Here is a 22,590-nt window from a genome sequence, read left to right on the forward strand (position 1 = left end):
GGTTGCGGGGTTTTAGTTCCGTTGTTTCTGCCCAGTGCGCATGCGTTTATCTCCCCCCACACTACACAGTGTAATTCAGTGGTCCCCAAACACCGGGCCGGGAGGAAACAATATGAGTCAGCTGCACCTTTCCTCATTCTCTGTCACCCCCACTGTTGAACTTGAACCCACGCGAGGTCATCAGTCGCCTAACTGCAGTGACACCCTCGCTCCAGGGATCACTGGTTAGCTTCGGGTGGCCGGTGAGAAGTACAGTCGCTACTGGCCTGGAGCACTGCCTCTAAACCTGTTTAACACACTGATTGTTCCTGGAGAACCCGGTGCTAAAATATTCGCAGATGACCTAATTTGGGCTCAATGTTTCGTAAGTATCAGAGCAGCTACCTTGCTGCGATCTACTGAAACAAACTTTTGTCAGCTGATAGATGCCTCAAGGGAGGGGGGCAGGCATGTGCCTTGTTGCACTCCTCACTCGGTTGCTCGCTCTCTCTGGACTGCGACCGCCGCAGCCCCGGACCTGACCTCGTCCTCTCACCCGACCCACGACCAACCGCACCTGGCCAAGGCGTCTGGCGGTGGGTAGGAGGGAGGCTGGAGCTCGGACCTGGAGGCTGTCTAATGAGGCAATGAAGCCCTCAAAACTCCTTTGGTCCTTTGAGTCCAAGCGCCCTGCCCTTAAAGACAAACGCGTTGAGTTTTGTGAGCGGAAAAAATGTGACCAGCATGGGACAGAAGCTAAGTGCCGAGAGCAGTGAAAACGAAATTGTGGAATAGACTGGACATAAGGAACCTGCTTCGAGTATCGCTGTATTCCAGTCGTCTTTAACCCTCCCCCCCCCCCGCCCCTGTCGGCTGGTCCACAAGAATATTGTCAATATTAAACCGGTCCGCGGTGCAAAAAAAGGGTGGGTACCCCTGGTGCTCATACATTATTTCTACTTCCGGATTGCAGGGTTTTACTTCCGGTCTTTTCTGCATGCATGTAACTAATTGATCTGGGGTCGATCTTGCCTTGAACTAAGGCCGAGGTAGGGGATCTTGGGCTTAAAATGGTTGGTGACCACTACTGTACACACTATACTGCCCAGCTGGCGTTTTCAAATTTACACACTCTGGAGAGGTTTTAGAAAAGCTCCATTTTCGGGGGAGGAAAATGCCGTTTCAGTGTGGACAGAGGGTCAAAACAAAGAGAAAAAGCTTCGGTTAAGGATCTATCAGGTCTAGTGTGGACGAGGCCTCGTAAGGTTTTGCAGGTCATTGCCTGAGGATCCTTGTGTTCACATTCAAATGCTCGCATTAGATTATCCCAGAGCAGGAATCAGTTCAGAGTCCACAAGATGGTGGAGCGAAGGGTGGTGAAGCTGCAAGTACAATCTCACAAAATGGGCACCTCCAAGCCACTGTCCTTGACCTATTCGAATTTGATGTTTTTTTCTGTATTTTAAATCCTTCATGGCCAACAGGTAGCAATTGAAAAAATTCACATATCCTTCAAGCAATTTTTCAAATACATGTATACTAATTTTAAAACCGTAAGGACCAAAACAGATAATATTATTTAGTTGTTCTTTGCACAATGTTTATTCTAATCATAACATTTAATATCCTTTCCCTTTTAGTTTTCGGACAACTACTACCGTGCTGAACTAATTGGTGCACTTTCCAATTCAGTAACACCTGCAATTAGCATTAATAACGAGGTTCGGACATTAGATAATCTCAATCCTGACGTAAGATTGATTTTGGAGGAGATAACCAGATTTCTAAACATGGAGAAGTTGCTACCAAGTTACAGGAATACAATAACTGTCAGGTATTTAATTGATTACCATGTACATGATATCAAGGGAATGGAGTTCTCGTATCTGAATATTTAAGTTTCAGCAATAAGTGAAGATTCTCTTTCATTTTCCCTTTAGCAAAACTTCCTGAATATTTTCTGTTCTTTCCTGCATAATAAGATTATCTGAAGAATTGCATCATAATTATCAATGCAACGAATCACCATATTTCCCAGTAGTCTTTATCATTTAAAGGATTAGTGTGGGTTAAAGGTATTTAAAGGCATGTTTTTTCAGTCTGTGACATTCATAATGAGGTGCAATGTGTAATTTTCAACCCTGTTATTTAACATTTGCTTATTTTTGAACAATGATTGTCAATGCAACTTTTTCGATAGCAGTATTCAGTGTTCACAATTTATACTGTAGAAAGTGGCCACTAAGCCCATCATTTCTCTGCAAGTATTGGCTCTTTAGCCAGACATCTTTTCATTTGTATTTCATATCCTGAAAATATCTGACCTGAAACAGGCTTGTACTTAGGTTATGTGCAGTGTCATATGACGTGGGCAATGATTGTTCTTGGAAGATTTTTCTACAGAAGTGGTTTGCAGAAGGCAATGGCCTTCTTCTGGCAATAGAGGCTAGTCTCTCAGAAACAATCAAACAATATAAGAAAATACGAACTTACAGTAATTATGATAATGGAATTAAAACGCAGTACTGGAAATACCCAGTTGGACTGGTAGCATCTTTGGGGATTGAAATGGGTGATTTCAATATACTTATTTATTGATTAAGATATAGCGCAGAATAGGCCCTTCTGATCCTTGAAGCTGTGCTGCCCAGCAATCCCCCGATTTAATCCCAGCCTAATCACAGGACAATTTACAATGACCAATTAAACTACCATTCCTCTAAGTCTTTGGACCATGAAGGCTTCAAGAGCATTCATCAATGGTGATTGGCCTGTGTACCTATGCTTTACTGGAGGAATTGGAGAATTTTTTTTCCTCTTTGTTAATCCATTTTTATTCATTTTTCAAATGATGAATCTTGGTTATGTGGAAATTACCTTGTACAGCAGAAGCAATATGCAAAGATAATTCCTTATAACACTAAATGTAAATTTTGGCAAAAGTCATTGAAACTGCCATTCTACATGTGTTGCTTGGTCTGGTTAGTATGCCAGAAGTGTTTCTGAACAAGTTTTCTTTTTTAAGACCATACCTCTACAATTTGCAGCTGCCTGAAAGCTATTCGAGTGCTTCAGAAGAATGGCCACATTCCCAGCGATCCATCACTCTTTAAGTCGTATGCAGAATATGGACACTTTGTCGATGTTCGCATTGCAGCTCTGGAAGCAGTTGTAGATTATACACAAGGTATGCTTTTGATCTGAATTTGTGCAAATCTTTCCTTTCCCAGTGTAAAATATTGTAAAAATTAGATCATGAGATGTTTTCAGTTATCACAAGTGACTTTAGTGGTTAATTTTAGTATGTAACTCTTAATCTATGGTTGGTATAAACAAAGGATTGCATAAAATTCAAATTCTTCTTTTAAAACTGTTTGTATTTGCACAGTTTGTCTTTTGCACTTTGGTTGTTTGTCCATCCTATTGGATGTGGTCTTTCATTGATTCTATTGTGTTTCTTGGACTTTCTGTGTATGCCCACAAGGAAGCGAATCTCAGGGTTGTATACGATGACATGTATGTACTTTGATAATAAATTTACTTTGAGCCTTGAATTTCTAATCTCTGGCCAGCATCACAGAAGGCCTTATCAAAAAGAAAATCAAAGCACTGATGTAAGTATTTTAGAAACAAGATTCACAGAGATTGTACCAAAACCAGTAGTGTAATTATAGGTCAAAACTTTTCTTTACAATTTTGCCCTGAAAATATTGTGGAAGTTTCTGATGCACATATAGTGCTCAGGTTATGACAAGGTTCTGTTCATATTCCAAACTCCTTGTATGTCAAAAATAAACAGGAAAGCTGTGACGAGAGCAAGCAGGCACTGTTAGCTGGCCTCCCTAACTCAGCGAGTGAGTATACTAAGTCCTCCCAGATCTCCGGCTCAACCGAGCCCATGCTTGTTGCAGCCTGGATTTGGGGGGGGGGGGGTTAGTCAGAAATGCCCTGTACCCACCCATCAGAAGATGCCTTCTGCTGCCCTGCAGCAGGCAAGAAATCCATCTACATTCATCCTGCTTTTATATGTTCGAACTGTGTGTATGTTTTGTCTGGACTCCAAAGGACTACCTGGATATATTTTATTTGAATTTTACCCCTTCTGTTCCATGCTGAGTTTCTGATCTTGGATTTTCTTCTGTAAAGTGGCAGCAATTTCTTGATGGATCCTTCCACAGTTAGCAGTATCTTATCCTGTAGCTCTTTGAATGGACTTGTTTGTAACAAGCCTTGAGAACGTTGTTTATCAGGGAAATATAAGTTCTATTTCATGAATCTGGATGTTACTTAGAATTTTATAGTTCCTCAGTATTACTTAGAATTTTAGATTCAGACCATTCAACCATTAGTTCCTAAAAGTAATTTTTAAAATGTCACTGGAGTATATCTATAGTATTCCAGAATAAAACATCTTTTATTAGAAAACTTGAAAAGAGATTACAAGGTAAATAAATGTTCATGGTCACTTGAGCTAAGTTTGCAATGTAGCGATAACTCCATATTTAGTTTTGTTTCTGATATCGAAGTTCACAAATTTTGAAGAAACAGTAATCATTATGTTGCATGTTTAATGGAAACAGCTGACAATGAATTTTCACCTACGTGCAGTATCTAATGCAGTATGGATTTTCTTTAATGGACTATCTTGCAAAAGGCAGAGAAGGGGTGTGTTATGTTACATTTTAAAAATATTTCTTTGAAATGAAGATGGTGCCTTAGAAATTCAACTCTTCAATCCAGAAAAATCAGTTCACAGTAAAGCAGATCTAACTCTGCCTGATGTAAAAATACCTTTATTTAAAAGACACACACAAAATGCTGGTGGAACGCAGCAGGCCAGGCAGCATCTATAGGGAGACTCACTGTCAACGCTTTGGGCTGAGACCCTTCATCAGGGTGTCCTGGCGAAGGGGCTTGGCCTGAAACGTTGACAGTGCTTCTTCCTATAGATGCTGCCTGGCCTGCTGCATTCCACCAGCATTTTGTGTGTGTTGCTTGAATTTCCAGCATCTGCAGATTTCCTCGTGTTTATTTAAAAGACCCTGGTTGCTGTAAACCATGATGCCATGTTAGAAGGAAATTCATAATTGAGGGGTACTTATTAGATGAAAGATTAAGTTTCTGTCCAATTCTTTCCTATATGTATTTCACATGTTTGTTTTAATCCTTCCATATTACTTACTTGTAGAAGATTTTTCTTCTGTATGAATTTCATTTTGAAGACCCAGGTTCATCTTGCCCCTTATAAGTTTAAATCTCTTTTCTTCTACAGTGGACAGAAGCACTGATGAGTTACAGTGGCTATTAGATCTGGTCCAGAATGATGCAGTGCCCTACATAAGGTTGGTGTTATTAAAGCAATCCCATCTATGGTAGAGTCCTTTTCGGAGTTGAACTAATCAGATATCACCAATCACTTTCTGTCTCATGAGATTATTTGTGGTTGTTTATTTTTAAAATAGTATTTGGAAGTTGTTTGGTACCACATGATCCCTAGATTGTCCCTGTTTTATATGGCAATTTATGTATTTTTTAATCTTTTAATTCATAGTTTTATACCTTGTCTTTTAACTGTATTTAATGAATTTTTTCTTATTTATTTAAAATATATTTCATTGTGCAAAATTACTTTTCTTTTGAGAAGGGATCACATCAGGAGACAAAGCAAAAGGAGTTATCTTCAGATTAACACTAAATATGCCAAGAATAAACCCAGGAATAATGTAAACTTAGTGTCAAGGATATGCAGAAATAACTGCATATCCTGGTCTATTCAGAGCATAGCAATAAAAATACATAAACAAAATAAAAGGAAGTGAGAAAACCCAAGAAGAACTCCTTAATTGTCAGAGAATGGCTATTCCTTACCTAATCAACACACACACAATGCTGGAGGAACTCAGCAGGTCAGGCAGCATCTATGGAAAAGTAAAGACGATGTTTTGGGCCAAGACCCTTCATCAGGGCCCCTGAAGTCAAATCATTGGGTATATTCACCACACATGCCAGTGATAATAAACCTTATTCTGATTGTATTTAAAGTGTAAGTTGATAGGTTCTTAATTAGGCACGGTGTCAAAGGGCAAAGGCAGAAGATGGGTTTGAGAGGGATAATAAATCAGCTATGATGGAATGGCAGAGCACATTGATGGGCTGAATGGGCTAATTCTGCTCCTATGTCTTATGTCTTTCAAATATATATCCATTTTCCTTTTGAAATATTCCCTTAAATCTGTTCTTAGCACCCAGCCAGTTCATTCATAATTGCACTAGTTTGCTGCAAGTTCCTTGCCTTATCTGTGGTTCTTTTATAAATTATCTGAATTCCATATTCTCCAGTTACCAACACTTTGATTCCTGGAAATGTTATTTTTAAGTATTTACTGACCAAAATTCTTCTGATTTTGAATTCCTCCATCAAATTTTCAAGCAGCCTTCTCTGCTGCTTGGAGAACATGCCCATTGGAAATGATTATTTTTTTTTAATCCTTGTACAATTCTACCAAATTCCCTGTGCTGCAAATAAAAATTATTGAAATCATTTGCACTCCAAATAAATTATTGAAATCCCTTGTAAGCTTTAGTTTACAAAGTTCATCCTGTACTCCTTTGGGCCTAGTCAGTGTTTTATGACTATTCAATGTAAGTTTGGTGAAAACCAAGGAATGGTGCCTCAAAAAGGCATCATCCATCATTAAGGGCCCACATCACCCAGGACATGCCCTCTTCTCATTGCTACTGTAAGGGAGGAGGTACAGGAGCTTGAAGACACATACTCAGTGTTTCAGGAACAGCTTCTTTCCCTCAGCGTCAGTTTTCTGAGTGGATATTGAACCCGTGAACTCTGCCTCACTACTTCTTAAAAATCTTTTTGCTATTTATTTAATTTAACTTTTTAAATATATACTTTAATTTACAGTTTTATTATATATTGCAATATACTGCTGCTGCATAACAACAGATTTCACGACATATGCTGGTGATATTAAACCTGATTCTGATTCATTCTACTGTTTAAAAAAACTAAAGGTCTTATTTATTTTCAAGCATTTGTCTGCATTGTGTTTGCTTTTTTGCAGCCCTTGGTTATACTCCTTACTTTATCACCCATCTTTTCATTTTAACTTAATCTTCATCCTTTTCTGTTTGTTTTCCATTTTAAATGCCTTTCTTTGTTGAGTTACTCTACCTGTTTTTTTAACTTTTTATAAAGCCACCTGACTCCTCCAGGCTTCTGTAATGTTCTTTTTGCTCCAGCAGCAGCCTCTCACTCCTGATCCTGGTGATTTCATTCCCTGATCTCCCAGTAACTGAAATGCTGACTTCGAGTGCGATCACTTGTTCTTTCCCAGCTTCCACCTGCACCCTGCAGAACCAAAGTGGCCATGGAATTTTATTTTGAAGGGTGAGGTCGAGCAAGAATAGTGAAAGATTATAGGAAGAATGAACTGGAAATTAATTCAATTAAAAATGTAACAGAACAGAACAAGAGAAGGAGCAGATAATTGATCAGAACACACACACTTCCAGGCTGACAACCTACATACCATCATGTGGCTCTCTTCACTTTGTGATTAAAAAATCTCTGATATTCAGAGAAATTATGACCCATGTACCCAAAGTGTCTTGTGTTCTAACTGCACTTTAGCATCACTTTGGTTTTAAAATTCAGCTTCACTCAGGAAGAATAAAAGTACTGGCTTTCCTACCATGCAAGAGTTTTAGATTTATGCTATTTTTACCCCTGTTGCCCAAGGTGAATTAAAAACTATCATTATTCTTAGGAAAATAATTCTAATAGAAAAAAATGAATGATTATGACCTGAATCTTCTGGAGATTTTTTTCAAGTACATGTTTGACAGCTTATCTGAACTGAACAGCCCCTTAGTATATAAATTGGTTGGTCCTGTTTCTTTTGTACAACTGATTAAATTTGTGGAATTGCTATTTAACTCAATGTGGTATTCAGGCCAGATAACTGTTGTAAACAGGAAAGGGAATGGTTATTAACTAAATAAGATCAGTGTGATGTCATTGCTCTGATTCATGTATTTTATTGCTGTACAACAAATGGTTTACTGTAATGTTGTGTCAATTCCAGAATTGAGGGACATGGTTTCGGACCCAAAAAAAAAAGCCAAAATGAAAGAAAAAAGGTCAACACACAGTATCATTGAGGGGAATAAACAGTCAACATTTAGGGCTGAGACCCTTCTTCAGGATGGAAAGGGTTCTCTGTTTCATCCCTCAGCTTGGCAGATGTTTGAAGCTCCAAAAGTCCTTTAACCCAGAATACTTGTGAAGTTTCTGTCTGGGGAGTGAGTTGAGAAAGTCAGATTGAAAATTTGAGAAAAATAAATGTTTAAAAAAGCAAATCCAACCTGACTGAGGAAAAAAGGAGTAATGTGGAGCAAATATCGAGCATAGAAAATTGGAGCAGAATAAATCTCAATAAAACGAGGGGGCAGGAAGGTGTGTGGGGTATTGAACCTTTATGGGAAGTGTGAGAATAGGTGGACAAGTAGTGACCAGACATTCGGTAAGACTCCCCTACTTGGGAAAAATATCCCAGCAAGCTATCTTATCTATTCTCTTCATTATATTATATACTTCTCTGGTCACCTCTCATCCTCTGTGCTCCAGAGGGCCTTTCCTTATAGTTCAAGGCTTCCAGTCCTGGTATGACTCTTTTTTGCACCTATTCCAGCTTAATGACATCCTTCCTATAGTTGGGTGACCAGAACTGTGCTGAATATTCCATGTCTTAACCAGTGACTCATACAGTTGCAACATAATGCTCCAACTCCTGTACTCTGGCCTGACCAATGGAGACCAACATGCTGTAACCGCCTTCACCACCCACCACCCTAGTCACCACTTTCAGGGAAATACATCACTAGAATGCTGGAGGAACATAGTAAAACAGGCAGCATCTAAAGTATAAAGTACATTTATTTTCAAACTATGTATAGTACACTGTATGCAATCTTGAGGTTCGTCTCCTTCCAAGCAGCCACAAAACAAAGAAACCTAATGGAACATATTAATAAAAAGGAGACAATCAAACAGTCAAAGTGCAAAAAAAAGCAAATCATCAAAACTATAGAAGTAAGCAACTAATGTTCAGAACTGAAGTTCATGAAAGTGAGTCCGTAGTGACAAAGCTAGTCAAAGCCGATACAGGAGCTTGGCAGGCCACAGGCTCAGTTCATTGCAAAGACAAGTAAACCTTGCAGAACAGCAAGCTGAACACCAGCCCAACCCTCGGACCTTTTCAACTTGGCCTGGTGCTTAAATCATCCAAACAGACCACTCCTCACTCTCTGGCCCAGGCTCCGCTACCTCAACTCTGCATCGCCTCACTTTGGTCCTGCTGCATCAACTTGCCTCCAAGTTTGCTCCAGCAATGGCCAAATTTTGGCACATTCCTTGCTGTCAGGTCCAGCCAGGCTCATACACGACGCACCGCAACAGACCTGCACCTTCAAGACTTCAGTTCAAGCCGCAAAAATACCATGTCATACAGGTGGTTCAAAAGCTCAGTTCTGAAATGGGAAGTTGCAGGCCATTGATTGCAGTGACTATTTACCAGAAAGTGTGATTAATAAAGTAGTTAGTTTTGTTTGCTACCAGCAGGTAGTCACTATGCTTCAGCAGCACCATCATAAATCAGAAGATCTATGGATGGGAATAAACAGTCAACGTTTCAGGCTGAGACCCTGCCTGACTTACTGAGATCCTCCAGAATTTTGTGTGTGTTGCTCAAGATTTCCAGCATCTGCAGAGCCTCTTGTGTGTACCTGTACCTTCATGGCAAGTCGTGTCCTGTCTTAACTAAACAAAATGCAACACCTTGCACTTGTTCAATTTAAATTCCATCTGTCATTCCTTGGTCTACTTCCTAAATGTATGTAAATCCGGTTGCAATCTTAGATGACCTTTGATGTCATCTGCAAACTTGCTAACTGTGTTAACAATGTTCTCATCCAAATTGTTAGAATTCAAATGCTGGTAGATCCTGTCTCTTGGAATCCCCTTTAGTAACTTTCCAACCACAGATGTTACGCTGACCAGCATCTGGTTCGCTGGCTTGTCCTCCCAATTCTTCTTAAGGGCACAACATTAGTCATCTTCCAGTCTTCTAGTACTTCACTTGTGGTTAAAGATGGTGCAAATATCTCTGCCAGGGCTCCAGCAATTTCCTCCTTCATTTTCCACAATGTTTGAAGATGCACTTAATGAGACCTGAGAGATTTACCTAGGGACCAGCAGCACCACCTCTGTTATAAAGTGGATATGTTCCAGTACATCACTATGTATTGAATTTGTTAGCTTTTGTGACCAACTCTGCAGTAAATACTCATGAGAAATATTCATTTAACTGCTTGTGTATATCTTGTGGCTGCACACGTGGATGATGAACAATCATTAAAAGGATCTAGTCTTTCCCTAGTTACTCATTTGGTCTTAATATATTTGTAGAGTCTGCCATGTTTTGAAAACAGAGTCATAGAACACTATGGCTGTGAAACGGACCTTTCGGCCCACCTAGTCTGTGCCAAACTATTCTGCCTAATCCCATCGACAGTAGCCCTCCATGCCCCTCCAATTCGTACTTATCTAAATTTCTCTTAAATTCTGAAATCAAATCTGATTCCAACATTTGCGCTGGCAGCTCGTTCCATGCTCTACCCCACCCTCTCAGTCAAGTCCTCCCTCATGTTCCCCTTAAACATTTCACCTTTCACCCTTAACCCATGACCTCGAATTCTAGTTTCACCCAACCTCAATGGAAAAAACCTGCTGACTGTACATTTCCCCTATCTATATCCTCATAATATTGTATTCCCCTATCAAGCCTCTCCTCATTCTCCTATTCAAACTTTCCCTGTAACTCTGGTCCTCAAGTCCTGTCAACATCTTTGTAAATTTTTTCTACACTTATTCAATCTTATCCTCCTTCTTTTAGGTAGGTGACCAAAACTGCTCATGATACTCCAAATTAGACCTCACTAATGTTGTTTACAGCTTCAACATAACATCCCAACTCCTGCGCTCAAAACTATGATTTGAGTTAAATGAGAACCGACCAACAAACTGCACAAGCTTTTTAGCATTTTTCTCCAAAGTTGTTGTTATTCCTTTCCGCGCCTTGTGGCACATCAGACAGTGACCTTGCAGTTCCTTTAGCATTTGCCTTGTGTTTATAGGGCCAAGTTGCTAGTTTGATGCTCAACCTAGTGCAGATTGAAAGCGTGCAAGGCGCCAGCCAGATTGAAACACAGGACCACTTGCCTCAAATCCAGTGCAGTTATTTCTCCAAGTACTGCCTTCAAACTGCTGTACATGTATGTAACTGAAATATCCTTTTGTTTCACATCTTACAGACATAAAGTTTTGAGTATGCTCAATAAAAATCCGCCTTTCACCAAGAACGCAGACTCCTCTTTGTGCTCTGAGGCATTGGTGGACCAACTCTGGAAACTAATGAACTCAGGTATGTTATCCTTCAGATGAGACAGTTAGTTATAAATTGTTATTTTTTCATTTTCTTCTTTCATTGAAGAATTAATCTCTAAGACTAAAAATGTGCCTAAAAATAAACCAGCAGGATACCAATATCTGCTCCATTCTGAAACCAGGCTTGGGCTGTTGCTGACTACAGGCCTGACTTGTCCTGTACAGTGGTCAAGGAGTGGTGGAGGGGTATGGTCGAGCACAGCATATAATAGTGTGGGTTGGGGTTAAGAGGTCAGTAGTATAATGGTGCAGTAATAGGGTTTGTAGGGAGTGGGGATTGGTAAACTAACATTTGATCCAAATCAGAAGCTGGAAATCAGCACTTGGTACAGATCACATCACAGTATCACATCTAGGAGAATTGATGGTGCAGAGAAAGACCTAGGCATTAAGTTAAGTAATTCACTTACAACACCCTGGCTAGTAGCTATGTAAGCAAAGTCATGTTGTGGTGCAAATGTTTAATGGCAAGTTCAAGACCAGTGAGAGCATTGCATAGTGAGTAATATGGATGAGAAGTGCAAGGGAAACAATCCAGAAGTGAGCGGTCAAATTTCTAGAGTGATGCAGCAATAACAATGCAGAATAAAGTGTAAAACAACTACAGCAAAAGTGAAATGCAGGTTAGCAATAAAGTGCAAGATCATAATGAGGTAGATTTTGAGGTCAGCAGTTCATTTTATCATACTATATATGGTCCCGATGAAGAGTCTCGGCCTGAAAAGTGTATAGAACCATAGAAAATTACAGCATAGAAACAGGCCTTTTGGCCCTTCTTGGCTGTGCCGAACCATTTTTCTGTCTAGTCCCACTGACCTGCACCTGACCCATATCCCTCCATACACCTCTCATCCATGTACCTGTCCAAGTTTTTCTTAAATGTCAATAGTGAGTCCACATTTACCACTTCACCTGGCAGCTCATTCCACACTCTCACTACTCTCTGCGTGAAGAAGCCCCCCCACCCATGCTCCCATTAAACTTTTCCCCCTTCACCCTTAACCCATGTCCTCTGGTTTTTTTCTCCCCTAACCTCAGTGGAAAAAGCCTGTTTGTATTCAATCTATCTATACCCATCATAATTTTATATACCTCTAGCAAATCTCCCCTCGTTCTTCTACGCTCCAGGGAATAAAGTCCTAACCTATTCAACCTTTCTCTGTAACTCAGTTTCTCAAGTCCTGGCAACATCCTTGTAAACCTTCTCTGCACTCTTTCAACCTTATTAATATCCTTCCTGTAATTCGGTGACCAAAACTGCACACAATACTCCAAATTCAGCCTCACCAATGCCTTATACAACCTCACCATAACATTCCAACTCTTATACTCAATACTTTGATTTATAAAGGCCAATGTACCAAAAGCTCTCTTTACTACCCTAACTACCTGTGACGCCACTTTTAAGGAATTTTGTATCTGTATTCCCAGGTCCCTCTGTTCTACTGCTCTCCTCAGTGCCTTAACATTTACCTTGTATGATCTACCTTGGTTTTTCCTTCAAAAGTGCAATACCTCACACTTGTCTGTATTAAGCTCCATCTGCCATTTTTCAGTCCATTTTTCCAGCTGGTCCAGATCCCTCCACAAGCTTTGAAAACCTTCCTCACTGTCCACTACACCTCCAATCTTTGTATCATCAGCAAATTTGCTGATCCAATTTACCACATTATCATCGAGATCATTGATATAGATGACAAATAAATATGTTCAAGAGTCTGATAACAGTGGAGATAGAAGCCGTCTTTGAGCCTGTTGCTATGTGCTGTCATACTTTCGAATCTTCTGCCTGATGGAAGAGGAGAGAAAAGAGAATTTCTTTGGTGGGTGGGACTTTGATGGTGCTGGCTGCTTTATTGAAGCAGTGAGAAATACAGATGGAGCCTATATGCGGTAGGCTGGTTCCTGTGATGTGCTGAGCTGTGGCCATGACTCTGTGCAGTTTCTTGTGATCACATGCAGTGCTGTTGCCATACTAAGCCAATATTCATCTAGACTGAATGCTTTCTGTAGTGCATCGATCGATAAATAATAACAGGGACGTGCCAAATTTCTTCACCCTCTTGAGAAACAGAGGCATTGGTGAGCTTTCTTGCCCATGACATCAGTGTGGTTGGACCAAGACAGATGAGGTTCAACACTCAGAAACTGAGCTGCTCAACACCACTGATGTAGACAGAAACATGTATATCACCCTGCTTCCTGAATGTTCTAAAGAAGTTACGAATAAAGTAGAGTCATTGTTAACAGTTGCAAAATTGAAGCTTCACATAATATTCCAAAGTTTATGAAATGTTGAAGTTACTGGCAAGGAGGGCATTTATTTGCCACATCAAGTTGTCCTCAAGGAGAATGTGGTAAGGTGACATCTTGAATGCTAAAGCCTGTATTTTAAAGGTACTCCTTCAATACTTTTAATTCAATGCCAATAAAGGAACTGATCCTGCATTCTCTAGATAGAATTAGGTAGAATGTGGAAGCAATTGTGCTGATCTGGCGTTGTTCACGGAATTTGGACGTGGCTGACAATTGTCAAGACTGATTCTCTTGGATGAAATCCAGCTTCAGTGATTTTGGAGTTGCATTCATCTAAACAGATAGATTGTATTCCAACACACTCCTAACCTGTTCCTTAAGATTGTTATACTGGGGGTGGGAGTGGGGATGAGCTCCCGCTCTCTATTAAATGCTCTCAATACTGTGTGCCTCAAATAGCCTCTGACAACCAAGTCCAACTCTTGGCCTTCATATGTGGCTTAGCTACTAAGCCCGGTGGAACTGATTCCACTGACAGGAAAAAGGGCAAAGGTGGGTAACTGGCACCTTAAAACCAGTCACATCGGGCAGGTAGGGCGTGTCATCTACAATTGGCAGCTCATTTAGAAGGACCAAAAGAAGCTACAGAAAGTTGTAAAAATAGTTAGCTTTACCTTGGATACTAACCTCCAAAGTACCCAAGATATCTTCAAGGAGCAGTGCCTCAGGAAGATGATGTCCATTATTAAGGACCCCCATCACCCAGGACATGCCCTGTTATCATTGTTACTGTCAGGAAGCCTGAAGGCACACACCCAACAATTCAGGATGAGTTTCTTCCCCTCTGCCATATGATTCCTAAATGGACATTGAACCCATGAACACTACATCATTTTTTGTAATAAATATTATTCCTATTTTTGCATTTTAAAAATTTATTCAATATACATAATTGATTTATTTATTTTTGTTTCTATATTATGATATATGGTATTGAACTGCTTTCATGACACACACCGATGATATAAACCTAATTCTGAATCTGAAAACTGTGATCTCAAACTTTCACTTCCTTGTGGCTTTGTGAGTAAACACTGAGGAAAAATCGGGAGCCGGGGATCCTAAGGCAGTCTTACATGGACTTCAACACTGACTGGCAACTCCTGCGATGCCATTGGTGCCAAACTATATCGATCGCTACCGCTCCTTTGGATTTATCAGCTGCATGGAGTGCCGGAGCGTGCTACATGTGTAGCAGTTTGCTTTTCATATCATACTTTCCTACCTTGTGCACTGCCTTGTGTATCATGTAGCTAGCTGGGAAACAACGTCCATGGTTGATTTTGACAAATGGAGGGTCTCACTTAACCTGCGCACTGGAAATAGTGGAAAATGTTTTAACTCTGGGTTCGGCTAGTGACTTAATATAGGAGGTGATAGCCCCCGGCCCAGCCAAACTTAAGAAACCTTGTTTGGGTGGATGTTGCACGATGCGTCCCCTGTTACAAATCAGTATCACAAAATAGCAAACAGTACACAATATGTGAGTAAACGATTGAGCTTTATAATTCATAATTTGACTATATGGTTAGTAAAGAAACAAACAAAAAGAAAAGGGCGCATTCTCATGAAACAATCTAATGCGCAACATTGGAGCTCACTGACAAGGCCGTTCGTCTACCATCGACCTCCGATCGTCACTGCAAGTCCACTCCGTCCTGCGGTCTACCAACTCTCTCTCCATTCCTGTCTTCACTCCTCATCTGTCCCCGGCAAAAAGACCACAAATTTCCAGCTCCCAGGCACACAAGAAAGAACAACATCCCACTCACTCATTGGCTAACATGCCCTGTTATCTCTAGTCATAACTCAAACATTGCTGCTACAGAGAGGCCATTATCTTAGCAATGGAACTTTACGGAGAAGCCATACATTAGCAGTGAAACCTTACAGTGTGTTGCAATGTCTTGTCCTATCATGATCTTTTGTATTGCCATACTGGCAGCTGTATCCTCAGTGCTTGGTTAGTTGTGGTTCTGTTAAATTCTGGTGTTTGGTTGTTACGTAGGTGTGCCTTTACCTTTCATGATTTTTCCATGTGGTGTTAAGCATGAAATAACAATTCGTTAGTTGGTGAGTATTAATTGGCACCACGTGATTTCCCCTGATACCACAATACTCCATGTTGTCTGTTAACATGCTCGGAGCATTAATTCTTGATTGTGCTACTACCCCGTGTAGGTCTGCTAATAGGACACATCCAGAAATACTTTCTTTGAAATTTGTGTCTGTGATGAGAAGCATGTTTTCTGGTCCTGTGACTATCAATTGATGTTATTGAAGAAAAAGTTGCATGATTGATTGGGCTGGATTCACCTTTATTGTATCAGAATCCAGTGTGTGGGTTTGCAATGGATGGCGTCTATTTTTCTTATTCCTATTATATCATTCAGTGTAATCATTGAGCTTGCTTAGTCCAGGTTAGAAGTCAGATCAAACTGGAAAATGTTGCTGAGAGTTTGGAATTGCATTTAAGCTAGATGGTGTCAGGATGGCTGATTGCCTTCCTTAAAGGACATTATTCAAGGACTTGGTAGTTTCATTAGTCAGTAATATACCCATTCTACTGAATATTATAGCAGCAACCTTTTGATAAATGAAAAATTCTTCATCCATTGACTGAGACAGTTCTGAGACTGTTTCTACAAAAAATTTACGAGCTGTATCTTTCCGCTGTTCTCCAAATTTTTATAAGACTCTTCATTTATTGAATTTATGGAAATATTTAAGTTGTTTTGAATTTAATAATTTCATGTACTCCTGGTAGTGAAATAGTTATTCTTTTTCCTTGTTAACTGTTGTTTCTGATATGCTCAATAAAAATGTCAGTCACTGGGGCACCAAAGTCTTTGGCTTGGTTTGGTTTTCAATGTTTTATGTAATGTAAGTCTGCTCCAGATGTTTTTTCATTCAATGTAACAACTTCTAAATTGTTGGAAACAGTTGCTTTGAAGTCATTTCAACTTTAGACATGAGTATTTTGTTTACTTGGTTTCAAATAAATTTAGAATCCAAGATTAAGTGAAAAATAAGTTTGTGTTTTTAGAATCTCAAAAGTTGACTTTATGCAATGACTGAGTAAGGCTCTTATGAAATGTTTCATTTAGTAAACAGATAGATAATTAAAGCATTTTCCTCAACTTGTTATAGCTTGAGAAATTATAATAATTCCAAAGATTTAACTAATTTTATCATTTTTGAAAATCCCTGCATTATAGTCAAAATCAGAATCAGGTTTAATCTTACCAGCATATGTTGTGAAATATGTTCTTTTGTGGCAGCAGTACATTGCAATACATAATTTAAAAACGGTAAATTATAGAAATATATATATGTGTGTGTGTGTGTGTGTGTGTGTGTGTGTGTGAGAGACACACACACACACACACACAATGTTAAAGTTAAATAAATACTGCAAAATGAGGGAAAAAAGTAGTGAGGCATGTTCACGGGTCCAATGTCCATTCTGAAATCTGATGACAGAGGGGAAGAAGCTATCCCTGAATCTTCAGGCTCCTGTACCTCCTTCCCGATGATAGCAATGAGAAGAGGATATGTCCAGCTGATGAGGGTCCTTAATGAAGGATGCTTCCTTTTTGAGGCATCACTCCTTGAAGATGTCCTGGATGTTGGGGAGACTAGTGCCTATAATGGAGCTGACTGAGTTCACAACTTTTTGCAGCTTATTTCAATCCTGTGCAATGACCCCACACCATACCAGACAGAGGGAGGTACACTATAAAGTATAAACATGCATGGGCAGGTGGCATTTGATGTTGAGACCATGGTTTCAAGATCTGTTCCACACAAAATAGTCTGCATCTTAAATGAAAGCAAGTTATTCTAGTTGAACTTGTGAATGTTAAATTGTTGACAGTTTGGGTCTATTTGCATTTGCTTATGCTTTTGATTTTGAATCCATGTCATGAACGAAGTCTGTCTTTAGACTCAGTCTTCCTGTTTGTTCCGTTTGTGGTGCTGTATCGCAAGCAGACGTTTTAATAAATTTACCTCAGTTTTCCAATTGAATATTAGATTGAGGCAGTAGTAACTAAGTTTTCTATGCTGTGTTTAGTTTAACAGTCATGCCTGAGTTCTGTGTGTTAATTTTAAGATGGACAAAAAACCCAAGTTTTTATGTTTGAAATCGTGCATATTTAGTTATTAAGAGAATTATGCACTGTTGATATAAAGGAAACTTTCAGCAAAGGAAATGACATAATAAAAATATTATGATAAAAACTTGAAATAAACCTTTTATTCTTGACCATTTTCAACTTTCATACTGTTACCTCCTAAATCATTATTCATCCTCTCTTTACATAATTAGCATCTTGCTTTTTACAAATCAATAAACCCCATTACCCTTACCAAACTGCAGTTTAACTCTATATTTTAACAGCAAATGTATATATAGGAATGATAATTCCACTTTGGTCCATTGAGGTTATGTGGTTTACCCAGAAACAAACACAGTTTGTACATAGATATACTGTATATATCAATACCTGTATAGATAGCAAATCCAAGTATCCACCGCTTGGCTTGCAGATTTCTAGGAATAGCCTAGAATTTGTTGGTTTGCACCTGGAAATATTCAGGCTACTTATTACTTTTGAAATACTTTTTGCCTTTGTAGGGGATGATAGATTCTTTAAATCTAGCTGACAAACATGAGTTTTGAAAAATAAAATATGTCCAATTGCAAATTCCTTGTGATTTAAGAGGTCAACTATTGAATGTGCTGTTTTATAAATTACATAGTCTAAAATAAACACAATTTATTTACTCTGAAGAGGAAAACTAGATGTTCTCAAATGTACAAGTTACATTTGCTTCTTCATAATGAGCTAAAAGGAAAACTCTTACTAATATATACTGATGTTTTGGTGACTGTACTTCAGCTTTACTGATTCCTAGTAATGCCATTCAGTGTCGTTTAGCATTATGAAGCATCTGGAAAGTTGACTTTCACTTTTTGATCATCACACAACTTTATTGGTTCTTTTTATTCATTCTTGGAACATGAACGTTGCTGGTGAGACCAACATTTATTTCCTAACCTGCTTTTCCCATGAAGAAGGATGCAGTTAACTGCCTTTTTAAGTAATTGCAGTCTGTGGTTGGGTTTGCCAACGTTGGATTCCAGCAGTAGGGTTGTTGGTAAGGTTTGTTTTGGGTGTGGCCTGTGGACAGAGCCTCAAAAGTCTTATATTACATTTCAGACGACATTCACAGTTAAAGGAGTATTGCATTTATCAGGCCAAAATGTCTCCTTTAACTGTGGACGTTGTCTGAAATGATAATATATCGGTGAAAGATAAAGAAGAAAATTTAACACAGAATATGACAGATACCCATTCCAGGCATATGATTTTTATTTTAAGGGAATGCATTCTCAAATTGTGTGCTGTTACATTTAACAGTAAACTCAGTCTAAAGGCCACACTCCAGTCCATTCAGAGTGGGGAGAAAAAACATGTGCTTTCTTTTAAAAAGAAAGTAATTGTTCACATTTTCCTGTCAGGGTGAACACTTGTTATTTCCCTAATGTAGGCACCGGATACATATGACAGGAATATGCGGTGATAGCCCAAGTGCAGAGGGAGTGACGCTAAAGTGGATGAATAATTCACAGACTTTTAATAAGAACTGTGCACAATTAAAGGAAAAACAATAAATGCTAGGTCAACAGGGCTGTTATCTAAAATTCCCAAACTGAAAGCCAATGCTGACATTGCAGTTCAGAAGCAATAACAACACTAGGTAAATACCACTTCTTTATGGCATCAATCTAAACTGTAGTCTTCTTTCCTGGGAAGCAGGGAGTGTTGACATTGTTGTGTTTTTGGTCAAGACTCGATAAAACTGAAATGAGACGAAGAGAGTTAAATGCCACCACAATGAAGCGCTGAATGGCTGGAATGTGCCTGCTCACAAACATGATTGCTGCCCCCATTCTGCAGCATGGCTGGGAGGACGCACAGACCCCAAAGCAGATTCCATGTTTGTGACAACATTTTTTCCTCATCAAACTTCAGGAATCACTGTGCTTCACGACATTAGCTTTATTTGAGATTTCCTTTGCATCTGAGTCTTCAACAAGAGTAAAATCTAGCAAGAAGAAGTGGAAAGAAGTAGTAATTCAAAGAATCTTGCAGTCCTTTGTCCCTGTACCAACTCTTTAAAAGAGTTCCTTGAGGTTGTGTTTAGAACCAGTGCGAGGGCTATGCCCACCTGTTCTGTACCCCAGTTTTATATGGAGACATATTTGCTGATGATGCAGTCTTGCATTTTACCTGTTTGGAATGTGGCATAACAATCAGCCTGGTGTTTCCTAGTGCAACCACCCCTTTCATCCTGGAAGTCTGCCTAGCATCGAGATTGCCGTTCTGCCTCTGCAGTGTCTTGGCATCCTTGCCTTTGATTGGGCAGACATTAGACATTTGGAAGTATTCCAGAATGTCTTGTCTGAACTTTAAACATCAACAAGAGTGACTGTTAGTAAATATAAATATTAATAAACAAAACTTGGGTCTAGTGCTCAGCTGCTTGAGGATTGCCTGAGACTGGTGATCAGTGATTCAAGACAAATAAAGGTGTGGATCATGATCTGAGGGGTTTTCTGTGAAAGTTGCATCTGTGCAGTTGATTGGGGAAAGGCAGAGTAGACATGATAGACTGAATGGCCTAATTCTGATCCTATGTTTTATAATCATCATGTCCCTTATTTTATAGTGATAGATGTGTGCCAATTATTATCAATTTTATAAGGAGATAGACATGTCCTTATTGGTTTTGCTCCTCAGTATTATATAACCATATAACAATCACAGCACGGAAACAGGCCATCTCGGCCCTCCTAGTCCGTGCCGAACTCTTAATCTCACCTAGTCCCACCTACCCGCACTCAGCCCATAACCCTCCACTCCTTTCCTATCCATTTACCTATCCAATTTTACCTTAAATGACACAACTGAACTGGCCTCTACTACTTCTACAGGAAGCTCATTCCACACAGCTATCACTCTCTGAGTAAAGAAATACCCCCTCGTGTTTCCCTTAAACTTTTGCCCCCTAATTCTCAAATCATGTCCTCTCGTTTGAATCTCCCCTACTCTCAATAGAAACAGCCTATTCACATCAACTCTATCTATCCCTCTCCAAATTTTAAATACCTCGATCAAATCCCCCCTCAACCTTCTACGCTCCAATGAATAGAGACCTAACTTGTTCAACCTTTCTCTGTAACTTAAGTGCTGAAACCCATGTAACATCCTAGTAAATTGTCTCTGCACTCACTTTAATTTATTGATATCTTTCCTATAATTCGGTGACCAGAACTGTACACAATATTCCAAATTTGGCCTTACCAATGCCTTGTACAATTTTAACATTACATCCCAACTTCTGTACTCAATACTCTGGTTTATAAAGGCCAGCGTTCCAAAAGCCTTCTTCATCACCCTATCTACATGAGACTCCACCTTCAGGGAACTATGCACTGTTATTCCTAGATCTCTCTGTTCCACTGCATTCCTCAATGCCCTACCATTTACCCTGTATGTTCTATTTGGATTATTCCTGCCAAAATGTAGAACCTCACACTTCTCAGCATTAAACTCCATCTGCCAACATTCAGCCCATTCTTCTAACCGGCATAAATCTCCCTGCAAGCTTTGAAAACCCACCTCATTATCCAACACCTCCTACCTTAGTATCATCGGCATACTTACTAATCCAATTTACCACCCCATCATCCAGATCATTTATGTATATTACAAACAACATTGGGCCCAAAACAGATCCCTGAGGCACCCCGCTAGTCACCGGCCTCCATCCCGATAAACAATTATCCACCACTACTCTCTGGCATCTCCCATCTAGCCAGTGTTGAATCTATTTTATTACTCCAGCATTAATACCTAACGACTGAACCTTCTTAACTAACCTTCCATGTGGAACTTTGTCAAAGTTCCATTATATGCATTATATGCATATACTAGCATTATGCTAGTAGACCTATGTCTGCCAATACTGTACAACTATACCCCATCATTAAGTGATGATTGAACTATGCATGCCAGTAATGTAGCCCCAGGCCACTGGTATTGTGCCCCAGTGTTTTATTGTGACAAATCTGTGGCTGCTGTTCCTGAACCCCTGTATCTTGAACTCCATGGGCAGCTGTGTATGGACTCAGGCCCAGAAGATTGGACTGGGCACAATCTGCTCCCTTGCTTTCTGATTCCTGAGGCCACTTCTGGCAATGGTGAGTCCCATGGGCCAGCATTGGGTGGGCCACAGATGATGTGCGGAGTGGTTGGGGGTATTTCACTAATTAGATCTTGGAGAATTTTTGTGTGAAGTAAAATATATACAATATGTAACTTTGTAAACATATGTAAAGATTCTTTACCTGGAAGTCTTTACCTGTAAAGACTTTGTAAAAGTCTTCAATGAGGTATCATCAAGAATAAATACCAGCAGTTACTATGGTAGTCTGAGAATGTTTTCTCAGTTTTTCTTCTATTTTTGTACTGCCCCTATATTTGTCTGTTGATATTTCCTTTGGCAAATTTAGGAGGTTATTTTACAGCCATGTACCCATTTTTATTTGTTGAAATTCTCGGCTGCTAATTAATTCGATTCATTATTTTATGCTAAATCTTTAATTTCACTGATTTCATTTATTTTGATCTTGGATACGTTCACAAATTGAGTGCTCACAGCATTCCAGGTAAAGAATTCCAAAGAACCAATATTTTATCAAG

At 39.4% G+C, this 22,590-nt stretch overlaps 1 protein-coding gene across 2 annotated transcripts in view; it reads left to right on the forward strand.

Moving 5' to 3' along the window:
* taf2 (TAF2 RNA polymerase II, TATA box binding protein (TBP)-associated factor) overlaps positions 1–22,590 on the forward strand; it is a 108,152-nt gene that overhangs the window by 52,292 nt on the left and 33,270 nt on the right. For both annotated transcript variants that reach the window (XM_059984745.1, XM_059984739.1), the window contains exons 19-22: positions 1,620–1,813; positions 3,027–3,166; positions 5,252–5,321; positions 11,368–11,477. In XM_059984745.1, the coding sequence (XP_059840728.1) occupies positions 1,620–1,813; positions 3,027–3,166; positions 5,252–5,321; positions 11,368–11,477 (514 nt within the window). The remainder of the gene's footprint in view (positions 1–1,619; positions 1,814–3,026; positions 3,167–5,251; positions 5,322–11,367; positions 11,478–22,590) is intronic.

The sequence above is a fragment of the Hypanus sabinus genome, chromosome 1, assembly GCF_030144855.1.
Source record: "Hypanus sabinus isolate sHypSab1 chromosome 1, sHypSab1.hap1, whole genome shotgun sequence".
Classification (NCBI taxonomy): domain Eukaryota; kingdom Metazoa; phylum Chordata; class Chondrichthyes; order Myliobatiformes; family Dasyatidae; genus Hypanus; species Hypanus sabinus.